The 18,082-nt window shown below is 36.3% G+C and overlaps 1 protein-coding gene across 5 annotated transcripts in view; it reads right to left on the bottom strand.

The window, feature by feature from the left end:
- The window catches only part of LOC110513522 (FERM, ARHGEF and pleckstrin domain-containing protein 1), a 120,051-nt gene that overhangs the window by 42,555 nt on the left and 59,414 nt on the right, over nt 1-18,082 (bottom strand). For 3 of the 5 annotated variants that reach the window (XM_090206947.1, XM_090206946.1, XM_090206945.1), the window contains exons 8-13: nt 7,175-7,322; nt 2,825-2,920; nt 2,447-2,613; nt 1,561-1,629; nt 1,355-1,427; nt 1,077-1,233 (exon numbers count right to left, since the gene is read on the bottom strand). In XM_090206947.1, the coding sequence (XP_090063073.1) occupies nt 1,077-1,233; nt 1,355-1,427; nt 1,561-1,629; nt 2,447-2,613; nt 2,825-2,920; nt 7,175-7,322 (710 nt within the window). Of the gene's footprint in view, nt 1-1,016; nt 1,234-1,354; nt 1,428-1,560; nt 1,630-2,446; nt 2,614-2,824; nt 2,921-7,174; nt 7,323-18,082 lie in introns of all 5 variants that reach the window. The other 2 variants (XM_090206944.1, XM_090206948.1) reach the window with 1 other exon arrangement.

The following is an 18,082-nucleotide window of genomic DNA, read 5'->3' on the forward strand; positions in this document are numbered from 1 at the left end:
AGTGGCAGGGAGCTAACCCTGGGGGAGGCGCTAACAGTGGCAGGGCGCTAACCCTGGGGGAGGGGCTAACAGTGCAGGGCGCTAACCCTGGGGGAGGGGCTAACAGTGCAGGGCGCTAACCCTGAGGGAGGGTCTAACAGTACAGGGCGCTAACCCTGGGGGAGGGGCTAACAGTGCAGGGTGCTAACCCTGAGGGAGGCTCTAACAGTGGCAGGGAGCTAACCCTGGGGGAGGTGCTAACCGTGGCAGGGAGCTAACCCTGAGGGAGGCGCTAACAGTGGCAGGGAGCTAACCCTGGGGGAGGTGCTAACCGTGGCAGGGAGCTAACCCTGAGGGAGGCGCTAACCGTGGCAGGGAGCTAACCCTGAGGGAGGCGCTAACCGTGGCAGGGAGCTAACCCTGAGGGAGGTGCTAACTGTGGCAGGGAGCTAACCCTGGGGGAGGCGCTAACAGTGGCAGAGAGCTAACCCTAGGGGAGGCGCTAACAGTGGCAGGGAGCTAACCCTGAGGGAGGTGCTAACCGTGGCAGGGAGCTAACCCTGAGGGAGGCGCTAACCGTGGCAGGGAGCTAACCCTGAGGGAGGCGCTAACCGTGGCAGAGAGCTAACCCTAGGGGAGGCGCTAACAGTGGCAGAGAGCTAACCCTAGGGGAGGCGCTAACAGTGGCAGGGAGCTAACCCTAGGGGAGGCGCTAACCGTGGCAGGGAGCTAACCCTGAGGGAGGCGCTAACAGTGGCAGGGAGCTAACCCTGGGGGAGGCGCTAACAGTGGCAGGGCGCTAACCCTGGGGGAGGGGCTAACAGTGCAGGGCGCTAACCCTGAGGGAGGGTCTAACAGTACAGGGCGCTAACCCTGGGGGAGGGGCTAACAGTGCAGGGTGCTAACCCTGAGGGAGGCTCTAACAGTGGCAGGGAGCTAACACTGGGGGAGGGGCTAACAGTAACCCCCAGGGGTTCATCCTCATCATTGACATGTGTGTGTGAGCGTTTGCCTCTGGCCTCGTTCTCTATCTATACCAGAACAGTGGATGTAGGAGATAGAAGAGCTGCTGCCTTCAGCTGCCTGCCGGACTGGACCTGAGATCTGCTGCTCTGGGTGTCCCGTGGTGGAGGGTAGGGCCTGGGCCTCTGGTCCCCCTGGTCCAGCCTGGTGGCCGTTGGTCACTGTAGGGTCGTCCACCGGGGCCTGGAGGGTCAACCTGAGAGGAGAGTCTGTCTGGTTCACTGAGGCACTCTGGAGAGGAGGGAGAGAGAGAAGTTAAAGGGATACTCTGTGAAATAAAGACCAGAACACACACTAACTCTAAACCTTCTCCTATGAATCAAAGAGAGTAAGGTCACCGTGATATACTGACCTCTTGTGGCACTGTGGATGTCTTTCTATCCTGGGGTGTCAGGCTGCTGCCGGACACCTTCTTACTGTGTTTCCTGGTGGGGAGAGTAGACAGGCGAGGCTTAGTCTATCAACTGTTGAGGTAAAGGGACATTGACATGGGAACCTGGAGCCACAAACACGCCTCAGGGGAAGAGAGGCTGACATCCAGACCAGGTGAAGTCTCACCTTTCAAAAGGGACCTTTTGGAACTCTGAGTCCTTGACGTAATCGAAAACCTGCTTCTGTGTCCGACCGCTGCAGATATAAAGAGACAGAACATGGTAGTATGTTGAAACACAGAGGTCTGATGAAGCAGCACAGTCCCTGTAAAAGGACTGTCAGTGAAAGACCCTGATACAATAGGAAAGGTTACATTGTTGAGTCCAGTATCAATCTGTTGTTGTTGTTGCTGGTTAATATACATTTATCATGCAGTGTCCACTCAGGCCCCTCCTCTACAAGCTAAACCCAGCCACACAGCCAGCCTACCTAAAACCTTTACAAGCTCCACCCAGCCAGCCTACCCAAACCTCTACAAGCTCCACCCAGCCAGCCAGCCTACCTAAACCTCAACAAGCTCCACCCAGTCAGCCTACCTAAATCTCTACAAGCTCCACCCAGCCAGCCTACCTAAACCTCTACAAGCTCCACCCAGCCAGCCTACCTAAATCTCTACAAGCTCCACCCACCCACCCAGCCAGCCTACCTAAACCTCTACAAGCGCCACCCACCCACCCAGCCAGCCTACCTAAACCTCTACAAGCTCCACCCACCCAGCCAGCCAGCCTACCTAAACCTCTACAAGCTCCACCCACCCACCCAGTCAGCCTACCTAAACCTCTACAAGCTCCACCCAGCCAGCCAGCCAGCCTACCTAAACCTCTACAAGCTCCACCCAGTCAGCCTACCTAAATCTCTACAAGCTCCACCCACCCACCCAGCCAGCCTACCTAAACCTCTACAAGCTCCACCCACCCACCCAGCCAGCCTACCTAAACCTCTACAAGCTCCACCCACCCAGCCAGCTAGCCTACCTAAACCTCTACAAGCTCCACCCACCCAGCCAGCCTACCTAAACCTGAAGGAGGACCCTCTGGTGAAGAGAACAGCTTTGGCTTTGGGTTTGGGTTCCTCAAACAGTCTGAAGAAGGCGTGGTACTCCACACATATTTTCCAGAAGATCTTACAGCAGTCTCTACTGGCCATCACAAACTCCAGAGTGTCCTGGTATGCACTCTGCTGCAGGCGGGCACAGCACAGACATCGTCAATACATAGCTTAGCATTGGTTAGAACAGGAGAAACAAGGGCTGTGTTCATCTACACCACTGATAAAACACTGTGTTGGAACTAACCATCGAATAGTGCTGTGAATTTACTGAGAAATAAATCAACACCCTTTCAACCAATCAGAATGTAGTATTCTGCCAAGCCATGGTATAAGGACTTACATTGAGGTCTGGTCTGAGTTTGATGAGAAAACGTTTCCTCTTGAAGCTGAGCTTGCGGACTTTAGACCAGTTAAAAGCATTGATCTTAGTGTGTCCCTGTAGGAGAGAGTTTAGACCAATTAAAAGCATTGATCTTAGTGTGTCCCTATAGGAGAGAGGAGTTTCAGTTGGTTGGACAACATTCATACAGACAGGAAATAAGATTGTGTATCACAGAGAAAACTTCCCAGACAGTCTTCTGCCTTTTATTTACGGTCGATGGTTGATTTGCTGCTAAGAAACCACTACTGAAGGACACCAATAAGAAGAGACTTGCCTGGTCCAAAAAACATGAGCAATGGATATTAGACCGATGGAAATCTGTCCTTTGGTCTGATGAGTACAAATTTGAGATGTTTGGTTCCAACCGCTGTGCGTTTGTGAGAAGCAGAGTAGGTGTACGGATGATCTCTTCGTGTATGGGTCCTGCGTCAGACGGCCTCCACAATCACCCGACCTCAACCCAATTGAGATGGTTTGGGATGAGTTGGAGCGCAGAGTGAAGGAAAAACAAGTGCTCAGCATTTGTGGGAACTCCTTCAAGACGGTTGGAAAGGCATTCCAGGTGAAGCTGGTTGAGAGAATGCCAAGAGTGTGCAAAGGGTGGCTACTTTGAAGAATCTAAATGGTAAAATATGCTGGAGGGGTGTAAAGCTCGCCGCCATTGGACTATGGAGCAGTGGAAATGTGTTCTCTGGAGCGATGAATCACACTTCACATCTGGCAGTCTGGCGGACTAACCTGGGTTTGGCTGATGCCAGGACAATGTTACTTGCCGCAATACATAATGCCAACTGTAAAGTTTGGTGGAGGAATAATGGTCTGGGGCTGTTTTTCATGGTTCAGGCCCTTTAGATCCAATCATGTAGTGTATATATAGTGGGGCAAAAAAGTATTTAGTCAGCCACCAATTGTGCAAGTTCTCCCACTTAAAAAGATGAGAGAGGCCTGCAATTTATCATAGGTACACTTCAACTATGACAGAGAAAATGAGAAAAAAAATCCAGAAAATCACATTGTAGGATTTTTAATGAATTTATTTGCAAATTATGGTGGAACATAAGAGAACTTGCACAATTGGTGGCTGACTAAATACTTTTTTGCCCCACTATATATACACACTACATGATATACATACAAATACAAACACTGTATATATTTGTGTGTGTGTAAAGAAAAGCTGACTCAAGAGCAGCCAGCCCAGTATTCCTGGCCAGCCCAGTATTCCTGGCCAGCCCGGTATTCGTGGCCAGCCCAGTATTCCTGGCCAGCCCAGTATTCCTGGCCAGCCCAGTATTCCTGGCCAGCCGGGCATTCGTGGCCAGCCGGGCATTCGTGGCCAGTCCAGTATTCCTGGCCAGCCCAGTATTCGTGGCCAGCCCAGTATTCCTGGCCAGCCCAGTATTCCTGGCCAGCCCAGTATTCCTGGCCAGCCCAGTATTCCTGGCCAGCCCAGTATTCCTGGCCAGCCCGGTATTCGTGGCCAGCCCAGTATTCCTGGCCAGCCCAGTATTCCTGGCCAGCCCAGTATTCCGGGCCAGCCGGGCATTCGTGGCCAGCCGGGCATTCGTGGCCAGCCGGGCATTCGTGGCCAGCCCAGTATTCCTGGCCAGCCCAGTATTCGTGGCCAGCCCAGTATTCCTGGCCAGCCCAGTATTCCTGGCCAGCCCGGTATTCGTGGCCAGCCCAGTATTCCTGGCCAGCCCAGTATTCCTGGCCAGCCCAGTATTCCTGGCCAGCCGGGCATTCGTGGCCAGCCGGGCATTCGTGGCCAGCCGGGCATTCGTGGCCAGCCGGGCATTCGTGGCCAGCCGGGCATTCGTGGCCAGCCCAGTATTCCTGGCCAGCCCAGTATTCGTGGCCAGCCCAGTATTCCTGGCCAGCCCAGTATTCCTGGCCAGCCCAGTATTCCTGGCCAGCCCAGTATTCCTGGCCAGCCCGGTATTCGTGGCCAGCCCAGTATTCCTGGCCAGCCCAGTATTCCTGGCCAGCCCAGTATTCCTGGCCAGCCGGGCATTCGTGGCCAGCCGGGCATTCGTGGCCAGCCGGGCATTCGTGGCCAGCCGGGCATTCGTGGCCAGCCGGGCATTCCTGGCCAGCCGGGCATTCGTGGCCAGCCGGGCATTTGTGGCCAGCCCGGTATTCCTGGCCAGCCCGGCATTCGTGGCCAGCCCGGCATTCGTGGTCAGCCGGGCATTCGTGGCCAGCCGGGCATTCGTGGCCAGCCGGGCATTCGTGGCCAGCCCGGTATTCCTGGCCAGCCGGACATTTGTGGTCAGCCGGGCATTCGTGCGGTTGAGTCCGTTTCTGCTGTAACATGGACTCTACAAAGTGATGAAACGTTGTTGTTCCTTGGTAAGCTTGGTGCTAGACAGACGAGTCTCCCCTTTTTCCTTCTCCAAATGGTTATTACGGTGACCGTGGTCATTTGGCTGACCAATAACCATCATCCAATATTCCATGCCAGTCACAGCCCTAAATGGTATGACGTGGATTCCTAACGACAGCATTACTCAAATCAAAAGTTATTTGTCACATACAACAGGTGTAGTAGACCTCACAGTGAAATGCTGAATACAACAGGTGTAGTAGACCTTACAGTGAAATGCTGAATACAACAGGTGTAGTAGACCTTACAGTGAAATGCTGAATACAACAGGTGTAGTAGACCTTACAGTGAAATGCTGAATACAACAGGTGTAGTAGACCTCACAGTGAAATGCTGAATACAACAGGTGTAGTAGACCTCACAGTGAAATGCTGAATACAACAGGTGTAGATCTCACAGTGAAATGCTGAATACAACAGGTGTAGTAGACCTCACAGTGAAATGCTGAATACAACAGGTGTAGTAGACCTTACAGTGAATTGCAGAATACAACAGGTGTAGTAGACCTCACAGGGAAATGCTGAATACAACAGGTGTAGTAGACCTTACAGTGAAATGCTGAATACAACAGGTGTAGTAGACCTCACAGTGAAATGCTGAATACAACAGGTGTAGTAGACCTTACAGTGAAATGCTGAATACAACAGGTGTAGTAGACCTCACAGTGAAATGCTGAATACAACAGGTGTAGTAGACCTTACAGTGAAATGCTGAATACAACAGGTGTAGTAGACCTTACAGTGAAATGCTGAATACAACAGGTGTAGTAGACCTCACAGTGAAATGCTGAATACAACAGGTGTAGTAGACCTCACAGTGAAATGCTGAATACAACAGGTGTAGTAGACCTCACAGTGAAATGCTGAATACAACAGGTGTAGTAGACCTTACAGTGAAATGCTGAATACAACAGGTGTAGTAGACCTTACAGTGAAATGCTGAATACAACAGACCTTACAGTGAAATGCTGAATACAACAGGTGTAGTAGACCTTACAGTGAAATGCTGAATACAACAGGTGTAGTAGACCTCACAGTGAAATGCTGAATACAACAGGTGTAGTAGACCTCACAGTGAAATGCTGAATACAACAGGTGTAGTAGACCTCACAGTGAAATGCTGAATACAACAGGTGTAGTAGACCTCACAGTGAAATGCTGAATACAACAGGTGTAGTAGACCTTACAGTGAAATGCTGAATACAACAGGTGTAGTAGACCTCACAGTGAAATGCTGAATACAACAGGTGTAGTAGACCTCACAGTGAAATGCTGAATACAACAGGTGTAGTAGACCTCACAGTGAAATGCTGAATACAACAGGTGTAGTAGACCTTACAGTGAAATGCTGAATACAACAGATGTAGTAGACCTCACAGTGAAATGCTGAATACAACAGGTGTAGTAGACCTTACAGTGAAATGCTGAATACAACAGGTGTAGTAGACCTTACAGTGAAATGCTGAATACAACAGGTGTAGTAGACCTCACAGTGAAATGCTGAATACAACAGGTGTAGTAGACCTCACAGGGAAATGCTGAATACAACAGGTGTAGTAGACCTCACAGTGAAATGCTGAATACAACAGGTGTAGTAGACCTCACAGTGAAATGCTGAATACAACAGGAGTAGGTAGACCTCACAGTGAAATGCTGAATACAACAGGTGTAGTAGACCTTACAGTGAAATGCCGAATACAACAGGTGTAGTAGACCTCACAGTGAAATGCTGAATACAACAGGTGTAGTAGACCTTACAGTGAAATGCTGAATACAACAGGTGTAGTAGACCTCACAGTGAAATGCTGAATACAAGCCCTTAACCAACAATGCAGTTTTAAGAAAATGCATTAAAAAAAGGTAAGAGATCAGAAATTAACTCCCACGTTCCTGGTGGATAAACATCTGGAGCACATACAGTACCTGAAACACCAGCAGTCCAATATGAGACACAGCCAGACTGAGCTTGGTCCCCTCTCGGTCCTTAGCAGGGTGGAGCCTGACTCCGTACATCTCCAACCGCCGGGCGATCTCCAGTAGCTGATAGTCTGACTCCGCTGGTGTCTGTCCTCTGGGGACACACAGGACACATACCAACACTTCATCATATCATAGTCTGACTCTAATGGCGTCTGTCCTCTGGGGACACACAGGACACACACCAACACTATCATATCATAGTCTGACTCTAATGGCGTCTGTCCTCTGGGGACACACAGGACACATACCAACACTATCATATCATAGTCTGACTCTAATGGCGTCTGTCCTCTGGGGACACACAGGACACACACCAACACTATCATATCATAGTCTGACTCTAATGGCGTCTGTCCTCTGGGGACACACAGGACACATACCAACACTTTATCATATCATAGTCTGTCCTCTGGGGACACACAGGACACATACCAACACTTTATCATATCATAGTCTGTCCTCTGGGGACACACAGGACACATACCAACACTTCATCATATCATAGTCTGACTCCGCTGGCGTCTGTCCTCTGGGGACACACAGGACACACACCAACACTATCATATCATAGTCTGACTCTAATGGCGTCTGTCCTCTGGGGACACACACCAACACTATCATATCATAGTCTGACTCTAATGGCGTCTGTCCTCTGGGGACACACAGGACACATACCAACGCGTCAGCGTTTTAACATCACGTTGGACAGTTTCCACTGTTCCTTCTGTACAAATGTCATAAAAATGTTGACTAATTCAGTGCAACAAACCGCCTTAAAAAGAAATCTGATCACTGTATGAAACTAATACCTAAAATAATCAATTAATATAAAACTAATAGAATCCATTAAACAAATGGAATCCATTAAACTAATAGAATCCATTAAACTAATAGAATCCATTAAACTAATAGAATCCACTAAACTAATAGAATCCACTAAACTAATAGAATCCACTAAACTAATAGAATCCACTAAACTAATAGAATCCATTAAACTAATAGAATCCACTAAACTAATAGAATCCATTAAACTAATAGAATCCATTAAACTAATAGAATCCATTAAACTAATAGAATCCACTAAACTAATAGAATCCACTAAACTAATAGAATCCACTAAACTAATAGAATCCATTAAACTAATAGAATCCATTAAACTAATAGAATCCACTAAACTAATAGAATCCATTAAACTAATAGAATCCACTAAACTAATAGAATCCACTAAACTAATAGAATCCACTAAACTAATAGAATCCACTAAACTAATAGAATCCATGTATATTAAACTAATAGAATCCATTAAACTAATAGAATCCATTAAACTAATAGAATCCACTAAACTAATAGAATCCATTAAACTAATAGAATCCACTAAACTAATAGAATCCACTAAACTAATAGAATCCATTAAACTAATAGAATCCATTAAACTAATAGAATCCACTAAACTAATAGAATCCACTAAACTAATAGAATCCACTAAACTAATAGAATCCATTAAACTAATAGAATCCATTAAACTAATAGAATCCACTAAACTAATAGAATCCACTAAACTAATAGAATCCACTAAACTAATAGAATCCACTAAACTAATAGAATCCATTAAACTAATAGAATCCATTAAACTAATAGAATCCACTAAACTAATAGAATCCATTAAACTAATAGAATCCATTAAACTAATAGAATCCATTAAACTAATAGAATCCACTAAACTAATAGAATCCATTAAACTAATAGAATCCACTAAACTAATAGAATCCACTAAACTAATAGAATCCACTAAACTAATAGAATCCATTAAACTAATAGAATCCATTAAACTAATAGAATCCATTAAACTAATAGAATCCACTAAACTAATAGAATCCATTAAACTAATAGAATCCATTAAACTAATAGAATCCACTAAACTAATAGAATCCATTAAACTAATAGAATCCACTAAACTAATAGAATCCATTAAACTAATAGAATCCACTAAACTAATAGAATCCATTAAACTAATAGAATCCACTAAACTAATAGAATCCATTAAACTAATAGAATCCATTAAACTAATAGAATCCACTAAACTAATAGAATCCATTAAACTAATAGAATCCATTAAACTAATAGAATCCACTAAACTAATAGAATCCATTAAACTAATAGAATCCATTAAACTAATAGAATCCATTAAACTAATAGAATCCATTAAACTAATAGAATCCATTAAACTAATAGAATCCACTAAACTAATAGAATCCATTAAACTAATAGAATCCACTAAACTAATAGAATCCACTAAACTAATAGAATCCATGTATATTAAACTAATAGAATCCATTAAACTAATAGAATCCACTAAACTAATAGAATCCACTAAACTAATAGAATCCATTAAACTAATAGAATCCACTAAACTAATAGAATCCATTAAACTAATAGAATCCACTAAACTAATAGAATCCATCAAACTAATAGAATCCATTAAACTAATAGAATCCATTAAACTAATAGAATCCATTAAACTAATAGAATCCACTAAACTAATAGAATCCATTAAACTAATAGAATCCACTAAACTAATAGAATCCACTAAACTAATAGAATCCATTAAACTAATAGAATCCACTAAACTAATAGAATCCACTAAACTAATAGAATCCATTAAACTAATAGAATCCACTAAACTAATAGAATCCATTAAACTAATAGAATCCATTAAACTAATAGAATCCACTAAACTAATAGAATCCATGTATATTAAACTAATAGAATCCATTAAACTAATAGAATCCACTAAACTAATAGAATCCACTAAACTAATAGAATCCATTAAACTAATAGAATCCACTAAACTAATAGAATCCATTAAACTAATAGAATCCACTAAACTAATAGAATCCACTAAACTAATAGAATCCATTAAACTAATAGAATCCACTAAACTAATAGAATCCACTAAACTAATATAATCCATTAAACTAATAGAATCCACTAAACTAATAGAATCCATTAAACTAATAGAATCCATTAAACTAATAGAATCGATTAAACTAATAGAATCCACTAAACTAATAGAATCCACTAAACTAATAGAATCCACTAAACTAATAGAATCCATTAAACTAATAGAAACCATTAAACTAATAGAATCCACTAAACTAATAGAATCCACTAAACTAATAGAATCCATGTATATTAAACTAATAGAATCCACTAAACTAATAGAATCCATTAAACTAATAGAATCCACTAAACTAATAGAATCCACTAAACTAATATAATCCATTAAACTAATAGAAACCACTAAACTAATAGAATCCACTAAACTAATAGAATCCACTAAACTAATAGAATCCACTAAACTAATAGAATCCACTAAACTAATAGAATCCACTAAACGAATAGAATCCACTAAACTAATAGAATCCATTAAACTAATAGAATCCACTAAACTAATAGAATCCACTAAACTAATAGAATCCATTAAACTAATAGAATCCACTAAACTAATAGAATCCACTAAACTAATAGAATCCATGTATATTAAACTAATAGAATCCACTAAACTAATAGAATCCATTAACCTAATAGAATCCACTAAACTAATAGAATCCACTAAACTAATAGAATCCATTAAACTAATAGAAACCATTAAACTAATAGAATCCATTAAACTAATAGAATCCATTAAACTAATATAATCCACTAAACTAATAGAATCCACTAAACTAATAGAATCCATTAAACTAATAGAATCCATTAAACTAATAGAATCCATTAAACTAATATAATCCATTAAACTAATATAATCCATTAAACTAATAGAATCCATTAAACTAATAGAATCCACTAAACTAATAGAATCCACTAAACTAATAGAATCCATTAAACTAATAGAATCCACTAAACTAATAGAATCCACTAAACTAATAGAATCCATTAAACTAATAGAATCCACTAAACTAATAGAATCCACTAAACTAATAGAATCCATTAAACTAATAGAATCCACTAAACTAATAGAATCCATGTATATTAAACTAATAGAATCCACTAAACTAATAGAATCCACTAAACTAATAGAATCCATTAAACTAATAGAATCCACTAAACTAATAGAATCCATGTATATTAAACTAATAGAATCCACTAAACTAATAGAATCCACTAAACTAATAGAATCCACTAAACTAATAGAATCCATTAAACTAATAGAATCCACTAAACTAATAGAATCCATTAAACTAATAGAATCCATTAAACTAATAGAATCCACTAAACTAATAGAATCCATTAAACTAATAGAATCCATTAAACTAATAGAATCCACTAAACTAATAGAATCCATTAAACTAATAGAATCCACTAAACTAATAGAATCCACTAAACTAATAGAATCCATTAAACTAATAGAATCCACTAAACTAATAGAATCCACTAAACTAATAGAATCCATTAAACTAATAGAATCCACTAAACTAATAGAATCCATGTATATTAAACTAATAGAATCCATTAAACTAATAGAATCCATTAAACTAATAGAATCCACTAAACTAATAGAATCCACTAAACTACTAGAATCCATTAAACTAATAGAATCCACTAAACTAATAGAATCCACTAAACTAATAGAATCCATTCAACTAATAGAATCCATTAAACTAATAGAATCCACTAAACTAATAGAATCCATTAAACTAATAGAATCCACTAAACTAATAGAATCCACTAAACTAATAGAATCCATTAAACTAATAGAATCCATTAAACTAATAGAATCCACTAAACTAATAGAATCCATTAAACTAATAGAATCCATGTATATTAAACTAATAGAATCCACTAAACTAATAGAATCCACTAAACTAATAGAATCCATTAAACTAATAGAATCCATGTATATTAAACTAATAGAATCCACTAAACTAATAGAATCCACTAAACTAATAGAATCCATTAAACTAATAGAATCCATGTATATTAAACTAATAGAATCCACTAAACTAATAGAATCCACTAAACTAATAGAATCCATTAAACTAATAGAATCCATGTATATTAAACTAATAGAATCCACTAAACTAATAGAATCCACTAAACTAATAGAATCCACTAAACTAATAGAATCCACTAAACTAATAGAATCCACTAAACTAATAGAATCCATTAAACTAATAGAATCCATTAAACTAATAGAATCCACTAAACTAATAGAATCCATTAAACTAATAGAATCCACTAAACTAATAGAATCCACTAAACTAATAGAATCCATTAAACTAATAGAATCCACTAAACTAATAGAATCCACTAAACTAATAGAATCCATGTATATTAAACTAATAGAATCCATTAAACTACTAGAATCCACTAAACTAATAGAATCCACTAAACTAATAGAATCCACTAAACTAATAGAATCCACTAAACTAATAGAATCCATGTATATTAAACTAATAGAATCCATTAAACTAATAGAATCCACTAAACTAATAGAATCCACTAAACTAATAGAATCCACTAAACTAATAGAATCCACTAAACTAATAGAATCCATTAAACTAATAGAATCCATGTATATTAAACTAATAGAATCCACTAAACTAATAGAATCCACTAAACTAATAGAATCCACTAAACTAATAGAATCCACTAAACTAATAGAATCCACTAAACTAATAGAATCCATTAAACTAATAGAATCCACTAAACTAATAGAATCCACTAAACTAATAGAATCCACTAAACTAATAGAATCCACTAAACTAATAGAATCCATTAAACTAATAGAATCCATTAAACTAATAGAATCCACTAAACTAATAGAATCCATTAAACTAATAGAATCCACTAAACTAATAGAATCCATGTATATTAAACTAATAGAATCCACTAAACTAATAGAATCCACTAAACTAATAGAATCCATTAAACTAATAGAATCCATTAAACTAATAGAATCCATTAAACTAATAGAATCCATTAAACTAATAGAATCCACTAAACTAATAGAATCCATTAAACTAATAGAATCCATTAAACTAATAGAATCCACTAAACTAATAGAATCCATTAAACTAATAGAAACCATTAAACTAATAGAATCCATTAAACTAATAGAATCCACTAAACTAATAGAATCCATTAAACTAATAGAATCCATTAAACTAATAGAATCCATTAAACTAATAGAATCCATTAAACTAATAGAATCCACTAAACTAATAGAATCCATTAAACTAATAGAATCCATTAAACTAATAGAATCCACTAAACTAATAGAATCCACTAAACTAATAGAATCCACTAAACTAATAGAATCCATTAAACTAATAGAATCCATTAAACTAATAGAATCCACTAAACTAATAGAATCCACTAAACTAATATAATCCATTAAACTAATAGAATCCACTAAACTAATAGAATCCACTAAACTAATAGAATCCACTAAACTAATAGAATCCATTAAACTAATAGAATCCATGTATATTAAACTAATAGAATCCACTAAACTAGTAGAATCCATTAAACTAATAGAATCCACTAAACTAATAGAATCCACTAAACTAATAGAATCCACTAAACTAATAGAATCCATTAAACTAATAGAATCCATTAAACTAATAGAATCCACTAAACTAATAGAATCCACTAAACTAATAGAATCCATTAAACTAATAGAATCCACTAAATTAATAGAATCCATTAAACTAATAGAATCCACTAAACTAATAGAATCCATTAAACTAATAGAATCCACTAAACTAATAGAATCCATGTATATTAAACTAATAGAATCCACTAAACTAATAGAATCCATTAAACTAATAGAATCCACTAAACTAATAGAATCCATTAAACTAATAGAATCCATTAAACTAATAGAATCCATTAAACTAATAGAATCCATTAAACTAATAGAATCCATTAAACTAATAGAATCCATTAAACTAATAGAATCCACTAAACTAATAGAATCCATTAAACTAATAGAATCCATTAAACTAATAGAATCCACTAAACTAATAGAATCCACTAAACTAATAGAATCCATTAAACTAATAGAATCCACTAAACTAATAGAATCCACTAAACTAATATAATCCATTAAACTAATAGAATCCACTAAACTAATAGAATCCATTAAACTAATAGAATCCATTAAACTAATAGAATCGATTAAACTAATAGAATCCACTAAACTAATAGAATCCACTAAACTAATAGAATCCACTAAACTAATAGAATCCATTAAACTAATAGAAACCATTAAACTAATAGAATCCACTAAACTAATAGAATCCACTAAACTAATAGAATCCATGTATATTAAACTAATAGAATCCACTAAACTAATAGAATCCATTAAACTAATAGAATCCACTAAACTAATAGAATCCACTAAACTAATATAATCCATTAAACTAATAGAAACCACTAAACTAATAGAATCCACTAAACTAATAGAATCCACTAAACTAATAGAATCCACTAAACTAATAGAATCCACTAAACTAATAGAATCCACTAAACGAATAGAATCCACTAAACTAATAGAATCCATTAAACTAATAGAATCCACTAAACTAATAGAATCCACTAAACTAATAGAATCCATTAAACTAATAGAATCCACTAAACTAATAGAATCCACTAAACTAATAGAATCCATGTATATTAAACTAATAGAATCCACTAAACTAATAGAATCCATTAACCTAATAGAATCCACTAAACTAATAGAATCCACTAAACTAATAGAATCCATTAAACTAATAGAAACCATTAAACTAATAGAATCCATTAAACTAATAGAATCCATTAAACTAATATAATCCACTAAACTAATAGAATCCACTAAACTAATAGAATCCATTAAACTAATAGAATCCATTAAACTAATAGAATCCATTAAACTAATATAATCCATTAAACTAATATAATCCATTAAACTAATAGAATCCATTAAACTAATAGAATCCACTAAACTAATAGAATCCACTAAACTAATAGAATCCATTAAACTAATAGAATCCACTAAACTAATAGAATCCACTAAACTAATAGAATCCATTAAACTAATAGAATCCACTAAACTAATAGAATCCACTAAACTAATAGAATCCATTAAACTAATAGAATCCACTAAACTAATAGAATCCATGTATATTAAACTAATAGAATCCACTAAACTAATAGAATCCACTAAACTAATAGAATCCATTAAACTAATAGAATCCACTAAACTAATAGAATCCATGTATATTAAACTAATAGAATCCACTAAACTAATAGAATCCACTAAACTAATAGAATCCACTAAACTAATAGAATCCATTAAACTAATAGAATCCACTAAACTAATAGAATCCATTAAACTAATAGAATCCATTAAACTAATAGAATCCACTAAACTAATAGAATCCATTAAACTAATAGAATCCATTAAACTAATAGAATCCACTAAACTAATAGAATCCATTAAACTAATAGAATCCACTAAACTAATAGAATCCACTAAACTAATAGAATCCATTAAACTAATAGAATCCACTAAACTAATAGAATCCACTAAACTAATAGAATCCATTAAACTAATAGAATCCACTAAACTAATAGAATCCATGTATATTAAACTAATAGAATCCATTAAACTAATAGAATCCATTAAACTAATAGAATCCACTAAACTAATAGAATCCACTAAACTACTAGAATCCATTAAACTAATAGAATCCACTAAACTAATAGAATCCACTAAACTAATAGAATCCATTCAACTAATAGAATCCATTAAACTAATAGAATCCACTAAACTAATAGAATCCATTAAACTAATAGAATCCACTAAACTAATAGAATCCACTAAACTAATAGAATCCATTAAACTAATAGAATCCATTAAACTAATAGAATCCACTAAACTAATAGAATCCATTAAACTAATAGAATCCATGTATATTAAACTAATAGAATCCACTAAACTAATAGAATCCACTAAACTAATAGAATCCATTAAACTAATAGAATCCATGTATATTAAACTAATAGAATCCACTAAACTAATAGAATCCACTAAACTAATAGAATCCATTAAACTAATAGAATCCATGTATATTAAACTAATAGAATCCACTAAACTAATAGAATCCACTAAACTAATAGAATCCATTAAACTAATAGAATCCATGTATATTAAACTAATAGAATCCACTAAACTAATAGAATCCACTAAACTAATAGAATCCACTAAACTAATAGAATCCACTAAACTAATAGAATCCACTAAACTAATAGAATCCATTAAACTAATAGAATCCATTAAACTAATAGAATCCACTAAACTAATAGAATCCATTAAACTAATAGAATCCACTAAACTAATAGAATCCACTAAACTAATAGAATCCATTAAACTAATAGAATCCACTAAACTAATAGAATCCACTAAACTAATAGAATCCATGTATATTAAACTAATAGAATCCATTAAACTACTAGAATCCACTAAACTAATAGAATCCACTAAACTAATAGAATCCACTAAACTAATAGAATCCACTAAACTAATAGAATCCATGTATATTAAACTAATAGAATCCATTAAACTAATAGAATCCACTAAACTAATAGAATCCACTAAACTAATAGAATCCACTAAACTAATAGAATCCACTAAACTAATAGAATCCATTAAACTAATAGAATCCATGTATATTAAACTAATAGAATCCACTAAACTAATAGAATCCACTAAACTAATAGAATCCACTAAACTAATAGAATCCACTAAACTAATAGAATCCATTAAACTAATAGAATCCACTAAACTAATAGAATCCACTAAACTAATAGAATCCACTAAACTAATAGAATCCACTAAACTAATAGAATCCATTAAACTAATAGAATCCATTAAACTAATAGAATCCACTAAACTAATAGAATCCATTAAACTAATAGAATCCACTAAACTAATAGAATCCATGTATATTAAACTAATAGAATCCACTAAACTAATAGAATCCACTAAACTAATAGAATCCATTAAACTAATAGAATCCATTAAACTAATAGAATCCATTAAACTAATAGAATCCATTAAACTAATAGAATCCACTAAACTAATAGAATCCATTAAACTAATAGAATCCATTAAACTAATAGAATCCACTAAACTAATAGAATCCATTAAACTAATAGAAACCATTAAACTAATAGAATCCATTAAACTAATAGAATCCACTAAACTAATAGAATCCATTAAACTAATAGAATCCATTAAACTAATAGAATCCATTAAACTAATAGAATCCATTAAACTAATAGAATCCACTAAACTAATAGAATCCATTAAACTAATAGAATCCATTAAACTAATAGAATCCACTAAACTAATAGAATCCACTAAACTAATAGAATCCACTAAACTAATAGAATCCATTAAACTAATAGAATCCATTAAACTAATAGAATCCACTAAACTAATAGAATCCACTAAACTAATATAATCCATTAAACTAATAGAATCCACTAAACTAATAGAATCCACTAAACTAATAGAATCCACTAAACTAATAGAATCCATTAAACTAATAGAATCCATGTATATTAAACTAATAGAATCCACTAAACTAGTAGAATCCATTAAACTAATAGAATCCACTAAACTAATAGAATCCACTAAACTAATAGAATCCACTAAACTAATAGAATCCATTAAACTAATAGAATCCATTAAACTAATAGAATCCACTAAACTAATAGAATCCATTAAACTAATAGAATCCACTAAATTAATAGAATCCATTAAACTAATAGAATCCACTAAACTAATAGAATCCATTA

This window comes from Oncorhynchus mykiss, chromosome 18 (assembly GCF_057628025.1).
Source record: "Oncorhynchus mykiss isolate SJ-2025 chromosome 18, ASM5762802v1, whole genome shotgun sequence".
In the NCBI taxonomy this organism is placed as follows: Eukaryota; Metazoa; Chordata; class Actinopteri; order Salmoniformes; family Salmonidae; genus Oncorhynchus; species Oncorhynchus mykiss.